The 22,387-nt window shown below is 43.2% G+C and overlaps 1 protein-coding gene across 1 annotated transcript in view; it reads left to right on the plus strand.

Moving 5' to 3' along the window:
* SPTLC3 (serine palmitoyltransferase long chain base subunit 3) overlaps window positions 1-22,387 on the plus strand; it is an 81,634-nt gene that overhangs the window by 2,649 nt on the left and 56,598 nt on the right. The window contains exons 2-5 of the mRNA XM_050952164.1: window positions 834-988; window positions 8,431-8,579; window positions 17,620-17,744; window positions 20,630-20,723. Of these exons, the coding sequence (XP_050808121.1) occupies window positions 834-988; window positions 8,431-8,579; window positions 17,620-17,744; window positions 20,630-20,723 (523 nt within the window). The remainder of the gene's footprint in view (window positions 1-833; window positions 989-8,430; window positions 8,580-17,619; window positions 17,745-20,629; window positions 20,724-22,387) is intronic.

Raw genomic sequence — 22,387 nt, forward strand, 5'->3', positions numbered from 1 at the left:
TGAATAATGATGATCCTAAACTTTCCAATAAAACCTTTTTACCACATCATTGTGCATTCTGCTAATTCTCATATTTCATGTGTATATATTTGCTAACTAGTATGATTGTGATGCAACATATATATAATCCATGGTTAAGTATTTGTCAACGAAAGTCAATGCCCTACAAGAAGAAGGCATGTATAAACTGAAGTGGGAACTTCTAGTCTAGGCTGAAAATATCCAGATAAATCACTGTAGGTTTTCAGGTTATATCTAATGAACCTGTTTTCTTATAGATTATGATGGACTTTTTATCCCACATTTGCTAGCAGCTCTGCATTATAATGAAACTCTCTATTTCAAAATAACTTTCATAGTGTGTATCTGGCATGATGACTCCTCCTGGTATGAGCTTTCAGAAGATTGGACCCTTTCATGAGTTCTCTTCTACTTGCCAGGCAGAAATAAATGGGCCATACATGGTAATCTAGGTAACTAAGCAAACCTGCAAATGTGGGAGTTTAAATATGGCACCGGAACGTGAGGTTTGTACACCTCTACCTCGATATAACGTGACCCAATAGAACACGAATTCGGATATTATACGTTAAAGCAGTGCTCCGAGGGGGCGAGGCTGCGCACTCCGGCAGATCAAAGCAAGTTCAATATAACGTGGTTTTACCTATAACGCGGTAAGATTTTTGGGCTCCCGAGGACAGCGTTATATTGAGGAAGAGGTATACTACTACCAGTTTCTTAATGAATTAGTCTGTCTTTTTAATTTAAATAAATAAAGTACATAAGATGGTGATTTTCCTAGAAATGTAACCATGTACATGTTTTCAAACCAGGATTTTGTGCCACTTTATCAAGATTTTGAGAACTTTTACACAAGAAACCTCTACATGAGAATACGAGATAATTGGAATCGTCCAATCTGCAGCGTCCCAGGGCCACAGTTTGACCTGATGGAACGTGTTACAGATGATTTCAACTGGACGTTTAGGTGGGTCAGGCTACAGGTAGCAAGCAATTGTTTTTTAACCAGGGAAATAGAAAACTATAATGGGAATATAAGTATGCAGAATGTAATTTCTCAAGTTGGAATATGGCAACAGAACAAAACTTGATGGGTAAATATTTATTTGTTTGTTTATATATTGCCCCCTTCTCTAAAATCTGCTTTAAATGTAGGTTACTGGTGTTACAAAAATAATTTCTGATCCATCTACAAATGGCAAACAGCATTTAACACTTCAGCCATTAAACTCAGTGGCTCTACAGCAGCTGAAGATCGAGCACTGTGCACCGATTCTTTGGTATTGAGTTTCAAGCTTGGAACCTAAGGTTTTATATACACTCAACGTCATTCTATTGAAATTGAGGTAGAAAAGCACTAGAGTGAAAGTGTATGTAGTGTCTCTGTTTATACTGTGGTTGCTGAAATATTTTGAAAAAGTAAATGCACAAATTAGAAAGATATTGAGAGTGTTGCAGCATGTGGGTTTTATGGATTATTTTTCAAATTATTGAAATGTGTCCTTATTTTTTCCAATGTATGATGCACGGTTGTTCCTCTGGTAATGGCTCTCTTAATACAACTTAATGGAAGCCATGCCTTTGACGGTCCAACAGAGTCTGGAAGCAGATAAGCATATGTCAAATGTACATTGTTCCTCCTGAACGATCCTAAGGCAATTTTGAAACAATATATACAGGCATTGTTTCACTCGACCCTGAAATACAGTCACCTATAGGATGGAACATTGTGGCAAACATTATGTGTAAGCAAACAGTTCTTCTTCGAGTGATGGGCCTTGTGTGTATTCCACACATGGGTGCACACGCAGTGTCTGTTGACCCGCACATGCGTGGTACATCTCCTCATGCCCTGACTGAAGGTATACGGGGCAGTACTAGGCAATGCCACTCCAGTTCCCTCTTATTCCCACATGGCCTGAGTTGGAACCCCTGATCCTCCTTCAGTCTTACCAGATGAGAGACTTGCCTTTCTCTACTGTAAATAATTTAGACTTAATTTTACTCTTATATCTTAGTTAGGATAGTTGATATAGTTGATATAGTTGTGGTATAGTTTGTAGTTTAGTAGAACCACTCACCAGTCAGGGGGCACAACCCCCCAACACTGATGGATTATGTCTAAGATCCCAGGCTTCAAGAACTGCGTCTCCTGCCCTCTTTGTCTTTTTTATCAGTGATGGTGTCTATACTGCCTGGGAGAAGCACACATCTTGGTGAAGTGTACCATCTACCTTCCCAACCAGAACCAGAAAGGCCTGTGAGCTCCATCTCTGCAAGTTCCTGATGAAAGAGATGATGAGGTCCTGGATGCACTTAGATCCTGGCTACAGAGACTCCCCCCGTACAGCAGCCTCCACAACCCGGTAGTGCCACTCCAAGCACAAGCCATAGTGTGTAACTGCCACACTGAAAAGTAAGGAGAAGTCCCACCATGAGAGCAAAAAACACTCTCATGGGCACAAACGCAGAACCATGCAGAGTACTGTTAATAAGAGATGCATTCCCTCCTCAAGTTATGTCAGGTCGGGTGAGATGTCATGTCCGGACCCCGCAGAACCAATCCCATCTGAAGGATAAGGCAAAGGAGAAGCAGGACCCATCAGTAATTCCAGTACAAGGACTGATACAAGGACTCTTAGAGTGCCCGTCTATGAGCACGGCTTTGGATACTCCAGCGGTGCCACCTCGACAACATGCAGACAGAAGAGGCCCGACTATGGAATCGGGTCCCTCCGAAGTCTCCATGGGCACCCCGCAGACACTCAGACATACAAAGATATTCTTATCTCCAGAGGAGGTGTTCTTGCCATACTCACAGTCTCCACGTCTCTCAAGCTCGTCCATTCTCCGAGACATCCCTGTGCCAGGGGATGTACTGCTCTTTCTGCTTCAGGAAAGGCCCCTTCCCCTTTCATCGGACCTGAGCCCTCCTGTACCAATGGGCCCACCACTTCCATCAAAATCATCATCCAGCTCTGAGGAGTCCCAAGATATAGTCCAGAAAGTTTCACCTCTGCACCGCAAGAACCCAGACAGGCAACCGAGGCATCCCTACCCATCTGCCTATAACCCCCTCCTAGGAAGCCTGGTACCACTTCCTCTGGGGCTCACCTGGGACTCATACTACAGATGCCCAGAACTGTCACAAGAGTCCTATCATAGGACTGGAAGGGACCTCGAGAGGTCAGCCAGTCCAGTCCCCTGAACTCATGGCAGGACTAAATATTATCTAGACCATGCCTGACAGGTGTTTGTCTAACCTGCTCTTAAAAATCTCCCATGATGGAGATTCCACAACCTCCCTAGGCAATTTATTCCAGTGCTTCACCACCTTGACAGTTAGAAAGTTTTTCCTAATGTCCAACCTAAACCGCCCTTCCTGCAATTTAAACCCATTGCTGCTTATCCTATCCGAGATTAAGAAGAATAATTTTTCTCCCTCCTCCTTGGATCTTCTCCTTTTATATATTTGAAAACTGTTATCATGTCCCCTCTCAGTCTTCTCTTTTCCAGACTAAACAAACCCAATTTTTTCAATCTTCATAGGTCATATTTTCTGGACCTTTTAATAATTTTTTGTTGCACTTCTCTGGACTTGCTCCAATTTGTCCACATCTTTCCTGAAATGTGGCGCCCAGAACTGTACACAGTACTCCCGTTGAGGGCTAATTAGCAGAGGAGCAGAAGAATTAGTTCTCGTCTCACTTACAACACTCCTGCTAATACATCCCAAAATTATGTTTGCTTTTTTTGCCACAGTGTTACACTGTTGATTCATATTTAGTTTATGGTCCACTATAACCCCCAGATCCCTTTCCGCAGTACTCATTCCTGGGCAGTCATTTCCCATTTTGTATGTGTGCAACTGACTGTTCCTTCCTAAATGGAGTACTTTGCATTTGTCCTCATTGAATTTCATCCTATTTACTTCAGACCATTTCTCCAGTTTGTACAGATCACTTTGAATTTTGATCCTATTCTCCAAAGTTCTTGCAACCCATCCCAGCTTGGTATTGTCCACAAACCTTATAAGAGTGTACTCTCTATGCCATTATCTAAATCATTGATGAAGATATTGAACAGAACCGGACCCAGAACTGATCTCTGCGGGACCCCACTCATTTTGCCCTTCCAGTATGACTGTGAACCACTGATAACTACCCTCTGGGAGTGGTTTTCCAACCAGTTTTGCACCCACCTTATAGTAGCTCTATCTAGGTTGCATCTGGGTCATGCAAGACAGTATCAAGCTTTATTAAACTCAGCATAGACCATGTCTACTGCTACCTCCTCATCCACAAGGCTTGTTAGCCTGTCAAAGAAAGCTATCAGGTTGATTTGATACGATTTGTTCTCAACAAATCCATCCTGACTGTTCCTTATCATTCCTTCCCTGTGCATCAACCAACTCTGTCGGTTTATGAGGAGGAAGATGTGGAACCGACACCGCTGATTTAGATTGGAGTCTCCTTATTCCTTATCACTGGATAAAGCTGTCATCCCTCTGCTGCTTTCTCCACAGGATGATCAACACGAATATCTGAACTCCTGCAGCGAGTGGCTACTGCTTTACAGATCCCACTGGAGGAAATCCAGGACCCCAGGAAGCTGAAATTCTGCATTATCATATTGGCATCAATTTCCTCTCTCCACAAGGGAGCTTGACATGAGAGCTGCATATCTCAATATAGACATCCATCTGTTCCACAGGAAATTCTTTTGTTTCAAGGTGGGACATTGACATTTCCAATTTTGTTTTCTTCTCTTCAGCATAGTGGGTGCCACAGATCTTTACAAAGGTATTGTGATGGGGCAAGGCCAGATGGCTACATTAAAGTAGTGAGGAACGGGTATATTTAGCCCCACGCTAAACAAATCCCTGGTACCATGGTAACCAAATGGCAGTTGCTCCAGGTTAATCAAGACACCTGGGACCAATTAAGATCCCTCTAGAAGGCAGTGGAGATAGCTAGATTGATTGGGACACCTGAAGCCAATCAAGGGCTGGCTGGAACTAGTTAAAAGCCTCCCAGTTAGTCAGTGAGGCACGGGTGTCAGGACCTATAGGAGAGAGCTGCACTGTTGGAGGAACGAAGCAGTACAAATCCATATCAGGTGTAAGGAAGGAGACCCTGAGGTAACGGTGAAGGAGATATTGAGTGGGAGCTGCTGTGGGGAAGTGGCCCAGGGAACTGTACATATCCTATTTCCAAAAAGTCAGCGATCATAGCTGCTAATTTTAGAGTATCTGGGCTAGAGCCCGGAGTAGAGGGTGGGCCCATGCTCTCTCCCCCTGCCCCCAATTAATCACTGATGCTGGGAGACAACAGAGACTGTGCGAGGGAGGATTGCTTCTCCTCACCTCCGTTGTTGGCTCATGATGAAAATGGCTCAGTAAGCTGTGACCCTTGCCTCTAGAGAAAGAAGGGCTACGTGGAGGGTCACAGGGAGCCTCTGAGGCTAGCAAACATCCTCCAGGAAAAGCAGGACCCACAGAGTCAAGGACAGAACTTTGTCATAGTATTCACGATCATAGCGGCTCAAATGAGATGCCAGGGTCACACCGTATTCCCTTACCTGGACAATTTGCTCCTAGTGGGACAATCATGACAGAAGTTGTTTCCATGACCCAATCTCTTCAAATATTTTTGGCTTCCCTAGGAATCTACATGAATGAAGACAAGTCCGTTTTGTCACCTACACAGATTATAATTTTATAGAGATGAGACTGGACTTGGTTGCTGCATGGGCCTTCCTCCTGGGAGAAGGCTTTGCCACAATGAGCTCCCTAAATGCCTACATCTGCCACAAGCCCCACACAACAGTCCACCAGTGCATCTTCCTTTGGGGCACAATACAGCCTGTACCTACATGATGCCCTTCGCAAGACTTCAAATGCAGTGCTTACAGACTCTGCTCCTCCTGACCTATAAGCCAAAGAGGGACCACATCATATCCAGAGTCATTGTCCCCTCGGACATTCTGATCCCTCTTGCTTGGTGATCCAGTCCATCCAAGGTCATGAGTGGGACCCCCTACAGCCCTCCCACTCCTAAGGCCATCATCATGACGGACACCTCTCTTATGGGTCGGGATGCCCACCTGGACCACCAAATAATGCAGGGCAGGTGGACACCATGGGAATCCAGGAATCACACACATGTCCTGGAGCTCAGGGCAGTCTGCCTAACTTTCAAAGCCTTTCTTCCCCTCTTACGTGCTCTCCACATACAAATCCTTTCAGACAACATTGCCAAAGTGGCATACATCAACAAACAAGGAGGGGCTGGATCTCATTCCCTCTGCTCAGAGTTGGTCAGACTGTAGAATTTGTGCAATAGAAACCAGATGACCTTAAAAGCTGTGTATCTCCTGGGCATCCAGAATTCCCTGGCAGACACACTGAGCAGGACTTCCCATACTGATCCCGAATGGGAACTTCAGAACTGACCAATCTCTACACATGGTGGGGTACCCCCAACTGGGATCTCTTCAAGTCATATGCAAATTGGAAGCTCTCCCTGTATTGCTCTAGGGGCACTGTGGGAAGAGGACTCTCAGAGCAATGCTCTCCTGCTCCCATGGATGAGTCACCCCCAATATGATCCGCCCCCCATTCCCCTGTTGCTTCAGGTTCTCTGGTGCGTCGGGACAGAGCCACCATCATCCTCACAGCACCCTACCGTCCCTGACCATTCTGGTTCACAGATCTCATGAAGCTCTTCACCCATGCACCAATCAGGCTCTGGTTATCCCCAGATCTTCTCACACAATATCAGGACAGGTTCAAACATCCCTGCCTGGGCATCTTCATCTCACACCCTGGTGTTTGGATGAGCGTCTGACAGAGAGCAGATCCACACCAGTCCAGCAGATCCTTAACCAGAGCAGAAAAGAATCAACCAAAACATGCTATCACGCAAAGTGGTTTCACTTCCTCGAGTGGCTCTGCCGCCACCACCACTGAACAGACAGGGTGACCATTCTGGTCATCCTAGATTACTTCCTTTCCCTAAAAACATTAGGTTTGGCTCTCAGCTTTATTGATGTACATCTTGGTGGCCTTTCTTCCCCCGGTGGACAGATGCTCCATCTTTACATACCCTACAATGATACGATTCATGAAAGGCCTGCTCAAAACCTTCCAACCATTCACCACACCCACACCTCATGGGGACCTTTAGCCTCGTCTTCTCAGGCCTCATGAGACTACCTTTCGAACCTATATCATGTCCCACCTTTTCATAAAAGTGGCATTCCAAGTTGGGTCCAAAGGATCAGTAAACTAGCAGCCATGACGGCTGGCCCTCCCTACACGGTATTCCATAAGGACAAAGTTTTCTTGAGGATACACCCCAAATTTCTCCCTAAGATTGTGTCAGAATCCATCTCAACCAATCCATCCATTTGCCTGTGTTCTGCCCCAAACCATATGTCTCCGCTACAGACAAGAGACTACACTCCCTTGATATCAGTCAGGCCCTGGTGTTCTACTTACAAAGAACTAACCCTTTCAAAAGTCTCCATCACTCTTCGTAGCCCAGCAAAAATATCAAGGGGCCAAACCATATCCTCACAGAGGATCTCCAAGAGGGTCTCACGCTGCATACTGGAATGCTACAAGATATATCAAACCTCCCCTCTCCTGGGAGCGTTACAGCTTGCTCTCAGGGGTGTTACAGTTCTACATGGGCACAAATCACTTCCTCCGCTTCGTTAGCGGACATTCTGTGACAAAACATCTGCAAAGACGCAGCATGTTATTCCATACACACATTCACAATGCGCTATGTCCTCGATCATGCAATAGCTGTGAACAAAGCTGTGGGATTAGCAGTATTGCAAATGGCTCTGCCAGTAGCCTCCTTGCATCCACCACCACACTGATCACAAGTCACCCACATGTGGAATCATTCGAAGAACAAGAAGAGTAGGAGGTTACTTACTGTAACTGGAGGTTCTTTGAGATACGTGGTCCCTATCTGTGTTCCACTACTTGTCCTCTGTCCCCTCTGCTTGCGACTTGACCACATTGCAGTAAGAGTAGGAACGGGAGTGGTATCGACCCACACTGTCCCTTATACCTCTGGTCAGGAGCACGAGGAGACATACTGCACATGTGCGGGCCAACAGATACTGCTTGGAAAAACCTTCCAGATTCAGGCACATGGCGCACATGAGCACCCACATATGGAACTCAGATAGTGACCACACATCTCGAAGAACCTCCAGTAACAGTAAGTGACCTCCTCTTTTGACCCAGTTAAGTAGAAAACAATTGGAAATTCAGTAGGACTATAAGTATACAGAATGTAATTTCCCAAATTGGAATATGGCAATAGAACCAAACTTGCTGGATAAATATTTATTTATTGCCTCTTTCTTTAAAATCTGCTTTAATTGTAGGTTTACTGGAAGAACTATCAAGGATGTAATCAACATGGGCTCTTATAACTACCTCGGCTTTGCAGAAACAGAAGCTAATGCTTTGAAAACTGTGGCAGATGTATTACAGAACTATGGGACAGGAGTATGCAGTACCAGGCAGGAAATGGGTAAGTGGAGTAAACTGCTAAATTGCTGCTATGGTTTCTGTTGCTAAATGGGTTGTTTTATAGATGCCATGATGAAACTGGATATTTGTAAGATTATATGCTTGTTAACTATTTCTTGCTTGGCTATTAAAAGGAATACTAATTTTCAATACTATATAATTGTTAAAAAGCTTGAGTCAATTTTTGTCCCATATGCTAGCTTGCCATCCAAGAAAGGTGCATCTGTCTCCATCTGAAATCAACTCCAATTGCATTGCTGTGCAGAAGCTCTTTCCTTGTGGAGGAATAGTCTTCTGGAACTCTTTTATGTATGATGCGGGTAGTGCAAAAATATAGAACTAAGGCATGCTAGCCTTACACATTTCTGCTGTCAGCTACTGGTGATTGCAAGAGAGTTTGTAATGTCTTTTCAAAGCTGTTTTGACTAATTTGAGTAACTTGCATAACTTTACATAGTATAACTTGCAAGTCTCCAGAGGTTTTAGTTATCAGTTGTTGTTGTTATCTCCTCTGGAGATCTCTGTTAATGGTCATAGTTATCATACTAAAAAATTTGGACAGAATTTTATGAAACCTGACTAGCAATGTGTGTTCATGGGAACCTGAACTCTCTTGATCTGCTCAATGTCCCTGCTGATTATGAAATGGTCAGGAATTTTCTATCAGAATAATTTTTCAATGGAAAATGCCTTTTTTATTTATTTCATTTATTTGCAAAAAATCAAAAAAAATTGTGGGAAAATATCAATTTTTCTGACAAATTTCAATTTTCCACTGGGAAAATCAAAATGATGGCTCTCCACCTACAAGAGTCTTGTCAATTTCATTTTCTGACTGCAGGGGGAAAACATGCTTGTTGGTGGCAGTACTAGGCCTTTCCCTTCCCAAGCAATACGGCTCCTTGCCGGGTTCCTCCTGCTACCCGCCTGGTTTCAGATATCTCATTCCAGAGTCTTTGGTTAGTATTTAAACAATAGCTTTTATTATGGAAATGAAATCATAAACACTGTAACTCTGTTTGTTGGGCAGCCTCACAGTGGCAGAACCTAGCTAGCAGAAAATACCTAGCCAGATAATGCCAAAGAACTGGTAACAGTATATACAGTGTATATATATTAACAACCTGATTTACAATCACTACGAAACATGATGACGTTATTGACAGGTAAACAGCTTAACAAATTAGGAACTGTTGCTAGGTAAACTAGTAACTGTTGCAGGGCAAAGTAAGTCTAGTACTCTTCACATGAATCATAACCATAACAGGACTTTGAGACCCATGCTTCTACGTCCAGGAGTCCCTTCTGCACATGTGCAGATATACAAAGGTCACACAGTGGACACCTTGATCAACAGCCCCTAGGCTGCACTCACTCTACTGTCCCTATACCAGGGATCGGCATCCTTTGGCATGCAGCCCGTCAGGGAAATCGGCTGGTGGGCGTAGATGGTTTGTTTACCTGCAGCATCCACAGGTTTGGCCAATCACAGCTCCCACTGGCTGCAATTCGCCATTCTAGGCCAATGGGGGCTGAGGGAAGCAGCAGCCAGCACATCCCTCGGCCCATACCACTTCCCACAGCCCCCATTGCCCTGGAACAGAGAACCGAGGCCAGTGGGAGCTGCAATCGGCTGAACCTGCGGACACTGCAGGTAAACAAACCAGCCCGGCCTGCCAGTGGCTTTCGCTGATAGGCAGCATGCCAAAGGTTGCAGATCCCTGCCCTATACTGTTAGCATAGCCTACAATGCTTATCTACAGCACTTAATAAATTGTTATAACAAGCCCTTTAGGCCCCAGTGATTCAAAGACTTACACACATGCTTAACTGGATGCACCATTGATGTCTGCACTAGGACTGTATGCACTAGGACTACTCTGTGTGTAAGGTTAGGCAATTGCGTAAGTCTTTGCAGGATCAGGGCCTAAATTATAAACGTTTCTCTTCTTTTTTTCTCCAAGGAACGTATTGCAGTAGACTTCCACACATCTAAAATGATTGGAACTGCATAGAGTTTGGATTTAAAAGTGTGACAGCTTGTAGTCAGTCCTATAGTGACATGATCTTCGATTTCTTTCCTGTTGGAAATGCTGGTGGCTGGGAAGATGAGGCACTTGATTGTATGGATTCTAGCTATTTTTAATAAGTAAGAATTAAAAGGGATTCCAGCTCTCTTGAATTCATATTTTACTCAAATATGTAGTTTTTCAGAGGGAGAGTTACAGTGAGCAGAAGGAGGTAATGGGTTAAAAAAAGTAGGAAGAGAAGGTATAAGGATGGGTTTAGATCATTTGGTGTTATATCTGTATGCTGCTTTAACTCTGTGCTAGTTAATACTAAAGCAACTTTACAGAACTTGAATTATTTACTCACAAGCTTGGGATGAGTATTATTTTGGTTTGACTTTTTGTGTGAAATATTATTTTTTTTATCATCATCATAATAAGACCGGGCAAGAAGGTTTTTTTTTCAAAACTACTTATTTGGGCTGAACTTATGTACTTGAAGTATTAGGAAATTGAGGTATAATAGCTAAAGCTATAGACTCTTTATAGTCCCAGACCAAGAAAACCCATAAGCATGTGAGTATGTCTGAGCACAAATAGTGCCTTTGAAGTTACACACATTTGTAAGTGCTTTGTATGTTCAGGGCCTTATTAATAAGTGTTCTTTCTAAGCATTGATAGGTCTGGGTATGAAGGGAATATTTCATTTTTTGGAGCAGTGTAGTGAAGAGAGAGGAGAATGAAGAAGTAAAATGATTATTTTAAAAACAAATGCCAAATAAAAATCTACAATATAATAAAACCTTGGGCCTGAATCTGCACAGCCTTGTGTAGTGAAGAGTGTCTGGTAGATGTAAGATGCTGCTGAATCAGAATGCGAGTATTTTTCAGGTGCTTGGCTTTGGAAATAGATTAACATGGACATTTTAATGTTTCCATTTATATATTTAAAATGACATCTGCATTTTACAAAAGAAATTCGAATCAAGGCAGAATATTGCCAAAGACAGTACTTAGGGCTTGTCTACACAATTAGACCATGACTGCGGTGTGAAGCTACCCTACACTAGCCTGCCACAGTCTAACTGTCCCTGTCCACCCTGCTGTCATGTGTTAACAGTTTGTTAATGCGCTTTGAGCTACTCCTGGTTCAAAGAGGACTAGATCAAAGCACTCTCACGAACTGTTAATGCACGTTAGCAGGGTGGAAAAAGACAGTTAATCCAGAGCAGGCTAGTGCAGGGTAGATTGACACCCAAGTTTGCCATGATGGTCTACTTCAGTGGTCTCCAACCTTTTTGTGGCCAGTAGCACATTCACGTTTTCAGAAGAGTGGGGCGGGCTGGAATGCTGTGTCCAGGTCTGGTGCCCACAATTGAAGAAGGATGTTGAGAAACTGGAGGGGGTTCAGAGACAAGCCATGAGAATGATTAAAGGATTAGAAACCCTGCCTTATAATGATAGAATCAAAGAGATCAATCTGTTTAGTTTGGCACAGGGAAGATTAGGGGGTGACTTGATTACAGTCTATAAGTATCTACCTGGGGCACAAATATTTAAAAATAGGCTCTTCAATCTAGCAGCAAAAGGTATAACACAATCCAATGGCTGTGAGTTGAAGCTAGAAAATTCAGACTGGAAATAAGGCATACATTTTAACAGTAAGAGTAACTAACCACTGGACCAATTTACCAAGGGTTGTGGTGAATTCTCTGTCACTGACCATTTTTGAATCAAGATTGGAAGTTTTTCTAAATGATATACTCTATCAATTATCTTGGAGAAGTTTTATGGCCTGTGTTATATATAGGATGTTATATATGTGTTATATAGGATGTCAGACTAGATCATCACAATGGTCTCTACCAGCTTTGGGATCTTTGAATCTATGGGAAGCTTTTGGGATCTTCAATCTGAACATGAATTTTCCTCCTGTTTTAAAAAGCTGTGCATCCTGAATGAGAATCTGCACCCCTGCCCACTACAAAGTTTAGCTCTCAAGGGACTCTGTACTTAAACACTTGGTGGTTCTATTGATGTATGGATCTACTCGCCATTGTACCCTGTGGAGGTGGCACCCAGAAGCAGTAGTGTCTACTGCATCATTAGGGCTCTGTAGCAGCCATGCAGGATTTCTTCCCCAGCCCCTTTTGAAATTCTCCCCTTGCTACTCAGTCTAAGAGCAAAGGACTAGATTTAGCACGCACAGAATAAGTTGAGTGTCAGTTGTATCAGAGGGGGTTGTGGAGAGAGTTTAAATTTTGGTGCTCAACCAAAAATCAGTTGTCATTTTGTTCTGTTTTTTATTATTATTTGATTGGTCTTTTAATGTCTTTGATTGTTCAGGGAAAATCTGAATTTCCATGTCCACATTTAAATTACAATAGCGCTTAACTTTTTTCAGGCTTTAGGGCTGCATGTCACATTTTAGCAGCATGTTCTGGCAGGAGGTGGTGGTTGTGTTACTATTTTTATTTTATTTTTTATATTAAAATTGTGCCCAAAGGTCCTAATCAGGATCAAGTCCTATAGCCCCAGGTGCTCTACAAACACAGGATGAGATGGTTACTGCCTTGAAGATGATATAGTGATAAGAAACTAAAGCTAATGTGAACTTAGTTGTACTCTTAGAGTATGTCGATACTACTCGCCGGATCGGAGGATAGTGTTCAATGTATCAGGGATCGATTTATCACGCCTCGTCTGGACGCGATAAATCGATCCGCTAATCGATGCCCATACTCCACCTCAGCAGGAGGAGTAAGCACAGTCGATAGGGGCATTGCGGCAGTCGACTCGCCGCCGTGAGGGCGGCCAGGTAAGTCAAACTAAGATACTTCAACTTCAGCTACGCAAATAGCATAGCTGAAGTTGCATATCTTAGTTTGAACTCTCCCTTTCTCCCCACCCCCCCACCAGTGTAGATGTAGACCAGCCCTTAGAAACGATTGTAGTATTTATGACATGAAGTTTCGGATGTGACTAATGATTTAGGGTGTCTCAATTTGTGGGTGTCCGCCTTTAAAAAGGGCCTGATTTTCAGAGAGTGGGTAAGTCTGAAAATCAGGACTATTTCATGTGACTCAGGTTGAAATCTCACAATTACCACTGACTTTTGAAAATTTAGGCCTATGACTTGTATTGGAATGTCAGGATTATTAGGACTCTGTCAGTTCAATTTTGGCCCCAGATTTAAGGGATTTGTTTGTTTTAAAATCAGCTTTTATTAAATTCAATGGTAACAGAAAATTTTCCATACTATTTTTTTTAAATCCAGTGGAAATAATTTAATTTAAAAAACAAATTAAATATTGCCCACCAGAGTTTGCAAATCAGACATTACAGCATTGTGCTAGCACAGATAATGGAAAGTGAGAAGGACTTTTAACTTTGTTGTTTAAATATTTCATAAGTTGTCAATGACTTTTAATCACCGGGCCTGGATTTTGTCAGCCTGGGCAACATGCTGTAGAAGTGTACACTTCACATGCCCTACACCCAGGTGAGCTGAGGGATGACATTAACGTAAAGGTGACTTAATTTGGTGGGTGTGGAAGGCTGAAAATATGAAAGTCACAATTTTTATAACAATTTTTGATTATCAGAATTTCCCATAATATCCTTGTCTTTTTCAAACACCAACCTAACAAACCCGCACTATCCTATAACTGCTTCACAGCTGGGAAGAGGGATGGGAGGGAATTATTTGGGTTTTCCTTTCCAATTTGCTGAGGCTGTTTTTTCTCCTTTTATTAAGTAGACCGTTTATGCCACCTGATTGGGACAGCTCTGTGGCCCCAGTTCTCCAGTCAGGCTGGGCTGCAATCAGTGCAGAGTCTGGTGGGATGTAGGGGAAATGTAACATCAAGGTGACTTTGTGCTGATCATGGGACCAGTCTAACCCCAGCAAAACAGAACAGTCTTAGGGTTGCTATAACTTGCACCTTCTGGGAGCAACAGTTCCACTAGCTGGGAATTGCCAGAACGCTGGCCAAACCCCATTCCACTGGACATGCATCCAACACTAGAGGGCTGAGTGGGTGAGGGTAAGTATAACTGGAGTAGCTGGTTGTATGCACCTGGAGATGGGGACCTCCCCATGCTGGGGGAATCCTCCTATATGACTACATACTTAAATGACTGGTTTTAATACATTTAACATCCTCTCACTTTAAAACCCAAGAAGCTTAGATAGGCTGAATCTGAATCAGCTCTGTTCTTCCCACACCCATATGATTTTGTCACTAGCCTTTCATTGATAAGATCTGGTCTATGCATCATATTTCTTTCGTAACACCTCACCCACCACCTACGGTAGTTTAATCATAATTAGAGATGTGCAAAGCCAGGGCTGGTGTTATAAATCCTTGTCAGTCAGGTTTGGGTTTTGCAAAACAAAACTCACCAAATTCAGGGATGGTTCTGATCTGCGGTTTGGATTTATATCCAATAGTTCTATAGAGTGACTGCATTTTATTGGCACCTAGCTCCCATTGCTGGGATTTGTCATTCACAAATAGTAATGGATGAATCTCAAATTGTTCAGTCTATCATCCTAGCAAAGTCAACAAAGACAGGTTAAAGAAATACCAGAGATGCTGCCCTTTTCTGTTCCATCTAAGAGTGACAAAAACATACCTGAAAGAACTACTATTAGGACAACTGACCAGATTGGGAAAGATGGACATACAATTTTTTTCAGCAGATATGCATTTTTTTAAGTTGATGATGTTCCTTTAAGCTACTGTATATACGTGAACAGAAAAACAGGAATAGAAAACACTACCTCAGTACAACCAGCTGAGTTATAATTGCTGCTGGAACCATAATGAGGCCATTTTATGGTTGGTTTTTAATTATGACAGGTAAGATCACCTTTCTGGCGCACCGCTTTCATTAGCCCTCCATTTGTTCACCTGTCTCCACCAGATGAAACAAAATCTTGTCTTCACCTTCAGTTCCCTTCATCATTTAGCTCTGCCTCACCTACCAGACCTACTCTTCTGTCATGACACCAACTCCACCTCTGCTCTGCTGGTGACACGAGCCAGTATCATGCATGGGTCCACTTGTTCCGTCGGCATTGTCACACTTTATCCTATGCTTCCTAACCATATTCCTGGGAGAAACACTGTCAAAACCCATAAAAATACCTCCCTTCTGCCATCAAATTGCTGCTTAAGACTTATTTCTGCCATGGTGCCTACAGAACACTACCACACTAGCGGCTAGGCAGATAGCAAGTTGAGAATACTAGTTTTTTATGCAAAGTTGCTTCATATCTTAGCCTGCCATCCCCCTCCCCCACACTCTTTTGTCTGTTCCCTATTGCTTTTGATATCATCCTAAGAATATGATCTGTTTGGAGTAGAGTTGCCAACTTTCTAATTGCACAAAACCGTAAACCTTAGCCCTGACCCTTTCCCGCACCCACTTTCCCACCACTTCCCCAAGGCCACTACATTCCCCCTCCCTCAGTGATTTGCTGTCTCCCACCCTCACTCACTTTTAATGGGCTGGAAGGGGGTGAGGGCTCTAACTTGGGGTGCAGGCTCCAGGGTGGGGCTAGAATGAGGGGTTCAAGGTATGGGATGGGGCTCCGGACCAGGGTAGCATGTTGAGGTATGGGAGGGGGTGAGGGCTCTGGTTGGAAGTACGAGCTGTGGAGTGGGGCTGGGGATAAGAGGTTTAGGGTATGGGAGGGGGCTGTGGGTTGAGGAAGGGGGTTGGGGTGCAGGAGGTGAGGCCTCTGTCTCGGGGTGCGGGCTCTAGGGTGGGGTGGGGGATGAGGGGTTTGGGGTGCAGGAGGGAGCTCCAGGTTTGGTGGGGGCTCAGGGCTGGGGCAGCAGGTTGGGTCTTGGGGTTGGGGCACAGGATTACCTCCAGCAGCTCCTGGTCAGTGGCGCAGCAGAGAGGGGCGGCTAAGGCAGGCTTCCTACCTGTCCTGACTCGGTGCTGCTCCTAGGCAGAGGTGCAGCAGGCATCTCTGCATGCTGGTCTAGCCCGCAGGCACCACCCTTGCAGCTCCCATTGGCCATGGTTCCCGGCCAAGGGGAGTGTGAAGCTGGTGCTCGGGGCAGGGGCAGCGTGCGGAGCACCATGCCCCTTCCCACCTCTGACTAGGAGCTGGAGCTGCTGGCCACTTCCGGAGCACAGTACAGTGCCAGGACAGGTAGGAACTAGCCTGCCTTAGCTCTGCAGCACCACCAACCAGACTTTTAATGGCCTGGTCGGTTGTGCTGACTGGAGCCACCAGGGTCCCTTTTCGTCTGGGTCACACTAGGCCTGGAGCAGAAATGTTCATTTTTATTTGTTTGTACAGCACGTAGTACAGTTGGGCCCTGATATTGGATTGGGATCTCTAGAGGCACTACCCTTATACAAATACAAAATAATAATAAAGGCTGTTTTCCTGCCACAGACCTTTCACACCTAATTGAGATGGATGGATTGTGAAGGGGTGAGTTCTCTGCTATTCAGTTAAATATTAGTGGCAGAAGAGGTTTTTTGCCGCTTCACAGCTTTCAAAATGGAAAAAGATGCAGGACAAGCATTTTTCTTCATCTCTCGCTACCAAAGTATGGTTTTTTTTTAATAGTGGGAAAAGTTGGGGAGGGTGTTGTCCATTTGTTTCCTGTTTTACCAAAACTCAAAAATAAGGACAATTTTATTTCTGAAGGTGATTTTTTTTAAAAAAAAGACAGCATGGAAAATATGAAGACTAAGTGGTAAATATTTCAGAAAGTTATTAGAATGTGAAAATAGGACACTGTCAAGAAAAGTGTTGTGCTACTTTAACAATTGATGTCGGTCACCTCTTTGGCTGAATTATAATTCATCTGAATCTTCTGTTTTACATTTTGTCTCAGGTGTGCAAGATATAAATAGAAAATCTTTGTCAGATCTGACGCATCCATGTAAATTAACTGCATATTTCCAGATCTTTCTTGCTTTCTATCCTTCCTTCCTTTTGAATTATATACATTTTATATTGTAATGAGATGTTAAAATGCCTTGTAATTCTTAATCCAGGTAACCTTGACAAACACGTAGAACTAGAGAACCTGGTGGCCCGGTTTCTTGATGTGGAAGCAGCTATGGTGTTTGGCATGGGCTTTGCTACTAACTCTATGAATATTCCATCACTAGTTGGGAAGGTGAGTATGACTATTGCATGCTAATTGTTTTGCCAACAGTTACACTACTTCAAACACCCAATAAATGGTGAGGCTTGGTCTGAACACAAGATTAGATACCAGGAACTTCTGAGTTCTGACACTAATGCTCTTCTTCACCTCGGGTTCACCATTTCATCACACTTTCTGTCAGTCACTACTGGGTGTTGCTAAGACACTTACTACCCTTGTTTTTTAAGTACCAGTGTAAGTACTTAGGCTCTTTTCCTCCGTTTACCCTTCTGTAAAATGTGAATAGTTTTTGCCTCCCATCTCAGAGAGCTGTTGTAAGATTTAAATAGTGGAACGGATTCTCCTCCTGCTTACTTAGGTGTAAATCCATTGATGTTGGTGGAGCCACACCAGCATAAAACTGATATGAGAAGAGAATTGGGCTAGGTTTTGGGAAATGAGAAATGTTTTGTGAGAGAAATGAGAAATGTTTTGTATTGACATTACATAAATCTGAGACCAACACTGCAAGAAAGCTATCAATAAACATAAGCACAAAGTTTAGACTATCTTACAAAAGGTTGGTCCAATAATGGCTTGATGAACCACAGTATGTTTGGGCTGTTAGTTGGGGAAATTTGTAACCTCAGTTGAGTTAGACATGACTGTGAAACAACAGATTGCTTCCTTCTTGGAGCTGATTGTTGCTATCCCAGAGTGTAGTATATGTTTGAACATTAATGATAAGGGCCTTGTGAAGCATGAGTTTGAAAGCAAAGTGCCTGGAGCACCTGAGAAGGGAGAGAACTATGTCCTAGGATAAAATAAGTCATATTTGTGAAAAATATATTTTATTGAAATTTATATCATTTCAAAAAAAAAATCTTTCTCCAACAGTCTAGTGGAGGGAAATGTGGGGTACAGTGCAGGGACACAATGATGGGAAAATGATGTTCCTTATTTTGTAGAATCTGAGCTCCATGTTGAGGTCTTGGGATACTCAGAGGTACTGTATGGGAAGGAAGGAGCAGAATCTCTAGTAGTCTTCTTCAAGTACGTGTCAGAGTGGATCCCACTGTGTGTGCGCATGCATCTCGTGTGCATGAGCTTGGAATCTTTTGCCAGACCATTGTTACGGATGCATCTGGCATAGATTGGAACGAAATTAGACCCACCGTCAACTCAATATTTCTCCAGTGTGGCACTCCATTCAGAGATTTGTTCGCCACCCAAGACATTGCAAAGTACTTGAACTTCTATTCCAGGACCTTTACCAGATGTCTCCCTTCTACAATGAACCCAAGTCACTTTTATACCTTCTCAACAATCCCAGAGTGATCGTCAAAGTAAGCTGGGACCAGATGAGTCTCATCATTTTAGCCCCTACTGGCCAATGCAGTTCTGACTGCTACATAGAGAAACACATTCACTTGGCGGCCAGATCAGATGTTGCTGGACTTGGCTACCAGATCAGATATGAAATTTGGGAGAGCTGTACTCCAATCCCTATTCAAGTGATGTAGCTAATGCTTCTCCTGCCCTCCTTTTGGTAGAAGAAATTGCTTGCCTTCTGCTACAGTGGGATCCACACATACTCGAAGAAGAAAGAATGGTTACTTACCCTATGTTAAATGGGGTTTTTCAAGCTGTTGTAGTCCGTGTGGATCTCATGACCTGCTCTCCACCCCTTTTGGAGTTCTCAGCTGACATAGGCTTTGAGTTGAGAGGGAACTGAGGGCCAGTGTCTGCGCCACTCCACCCTTTATGCTTTTGCACAGAACAATGAGGGGGCTGAATGTGCGGCCCTGCTTGTCCCTGCCAAGCCAAAAATTCAGAGCTCGTGTGCATGGGGATTGAGATCCACACTGACTGACTACAACATCTTGAAGAACCACAGTTACAGCAGAGTAAGTGATTGTTCTTGATGTTGAATTATTGCCCTATATTATGGAGACTTCTCATTTAATTTATCTCCATAATTTAATATAGTAGCTTCATCCTGACCTCCAAATACATATGCACAATTCCTATTAATTTCAGAGTAAGTTCTGCATGCATAGCTCAAGGTAGATTTCAGACCATCCATGTGTGAAATATTTCTCCACCTCTACTTAGTTAACCTGTATTTGCAAAATAAATATTTGCAAAATGATGCATTGCATTGTGCTCAGGTAACAAAAGACCATAGAATAATGCTTAGGATTGAAGCAGGGGCAAGAGAAGGCTCCAGTTTGAATATGGCTTTTGCTAATATAACAGATGATGCAACGTTAGTTTTTCACGCATTTCACTAAGGATTTTTAAAAGGAAAATAAGTTTTTAACTACTGGAATTAGTGACTGTAAAAGTTACTAAAGATGAAGTGTGTGTGAGTGAAAGAGACAAACAGATCTCCTCCCATTCCCAAGCACCACTCCGATACAACAAGGTGTCATGCAACAAGCCAGTTACAGCTCCTGACTCTGTAAGACCAGTGTGCTAGCTCCAGCTCCAGAATGTTACTTACTTACCTCACTGACATATGGTCCTTGAGGGATCTTACAGCAAAGGAAGATCAATGGAGCTGCACTCTGCCCACAGCTCACTGAGGAAAGGAAGCAGTAAACGCCAGTGCCAGGTTCACTGGGTTTAAAGCAGCAAGAAGCTCCCCTCCACCAGGGTAATTCACCGCTGGCTACTTATAGACAATATCTGGCCTCCTTTCATCACCTTGGAATATTCAGGATCTGTCCCCAAGATTTATATTAGTTTCTGAAGCAGAATATTGGGACCAAATACCCCCAGCCTTAAGAAATTTTCCAAGTCACATTTAAGCATTGCAGTTTGGTTGGTCTTATGTGATTTATACACTTGCATTAACTTGTGAATATTCTAAAGGTTTATATGTGGATACTTATTGTGATCCTTCTCCATAGGGTTGTCTCATTTTAAGTGATGAGTTGAACCACACATCTCTTGTTCTTGGTGCAAGACTTTCTGGTGCTACCATTAGAATCTTCAAACACAACAGTGAGTACTGATGCTGGAGATGTTTGGTGGCAGAGATGTTCCAGCCAGACAGACCTGCTTATAGATTCATAGATTCTAGGACTGGAAGGGACCTCGAGAGGTCATTGAGTCCAGTCCCCTGCCCTCATGGCAGGACCAAATACTGTCTAGACCATCCGGGGGGATGGATAGCTCAGTGGTTTGAGCATTGGCCTGCTAAACCCAGGGTTGTGCATTCAATCCTTGAGGGGGCCACTTAGTGGTCTGGGACAAAAATTGGTCCTGCTAGTGAAGGCAGAGGGGTGGACTTGATGACCTTTCAAGGTCTCTTCCAGTTCTAGGAGATTGGTATATCTCCAATTATTATTATTTTATTATTATTTATCTAACCTACTCTTAAATATCTCTAGAGATGGAGATTCCACAACCTTCCTAGGCAATTTATTCCAGTGTTTAACCACCCTGACAGTTAGGAAGTTTTTCCTAATGTCTAACTTAAACCTCCCTTGCTGCAGTTTAAGCCCATTGCTTCTTGTTCTATCCTTAGAGGCTAAGGTGAACAAGTTTTCTCCCTCCTCTTGATGACACCCTTGTAGATACCTGAAACTGCTATCATGTCCCCTCTCAGTCTTCTCTTTTCCAAACTAAACAAACCCAATTCTTTCAGCCTTCCTTCATAGGTCATGTTCTCAAGACCTTTAATCATTCTTGCTGCTCTTCTCTGGACCCTCTCCAATTTCTCCACATCTTTCTTGAAATACGGTGCCCAGAACTGGACACAATACTCCAGTTGAGGCCTAACCAGCACAGAGTAGAGCAGAAGAATGACTTCTCGTGTTTGCTCACAACACACCTGTTAATGCATCCCAGAATCACGTTTGCTTTTTTTGCAACAGCATCACACTGTTGACTCATATTAAGCTTGTGGTCCACTATAACCCCTATATTCCTTTCTGCCGTACTCCTTCCTAGACAGTCTCTTTCCATTCTGTATGTGTGAAACTGATTTTTCCTTTTACAAGTTTTGCCATCACCTATCTGAGAATATTTTATAAGGGGCAGGGGATTAGTCTCTCAAAGCTGTATATGATTTCTGGTTTTGGAGAGAGAAAAATGAAATGCATACAATGACAGTTTGCAGTTGACAAAAGACCATGACTATGACGAGTGCCCTGGTTAGCCATGTTGGAGCTTAATTTTCAAAAATATTTCTCATCATAACCCCCCTTTTGGCTTGGCGTGTTGCTGAGATTCTGTACGGTGCTAGAAAGATTTATTTACAATTGCAACAGAATAGCAGTACAAAAGACTAAGGTGTTTCAGAAGCGTTCAGCACTGGCCTAACCCTGTTACCACTGAAGTCAGTGAGAGCAGAGTTAAGCTAATGCAGAGCACTTTTGAAAACCCCACCCTAAATTTCTGGCAGGTTTTTTCAAGTATTCAGAAAGCTGGGATATAAGCATCTACCCACATACTGACTTCACCAAAATAGGATTTTAGGACAAGACTGATACTAATGCTACATTATAACTCTGTTGTTGCATAGCGGTCTGTACCAGCACCACCTACTGGTATAGCTTCAGGCTAACCACTCCCCGGTAACTTCAACATAGGCTTTCATGTGTCAAGTAATGCCCCTTCTTGTGTCCTAGATTTATTAACAAAGTTCACAAGGAGACATAAGA

Source organism: Gopherus flavomarginatus, chromosome 4 (genome assembly GCF_025201925.1).
Source record: "Gopherus flavomarginatus isolate rGopFla2 chromosome 4, rGopFla2.mat.asm, whole genome shotgun sequence".
Taxonomy (NCBI): domain Eukaryota; kingdom Metazoa; phylum Chordata; order Testudines; family Testudinidae; genus Gopherus; species Gopherus flavomarginatus.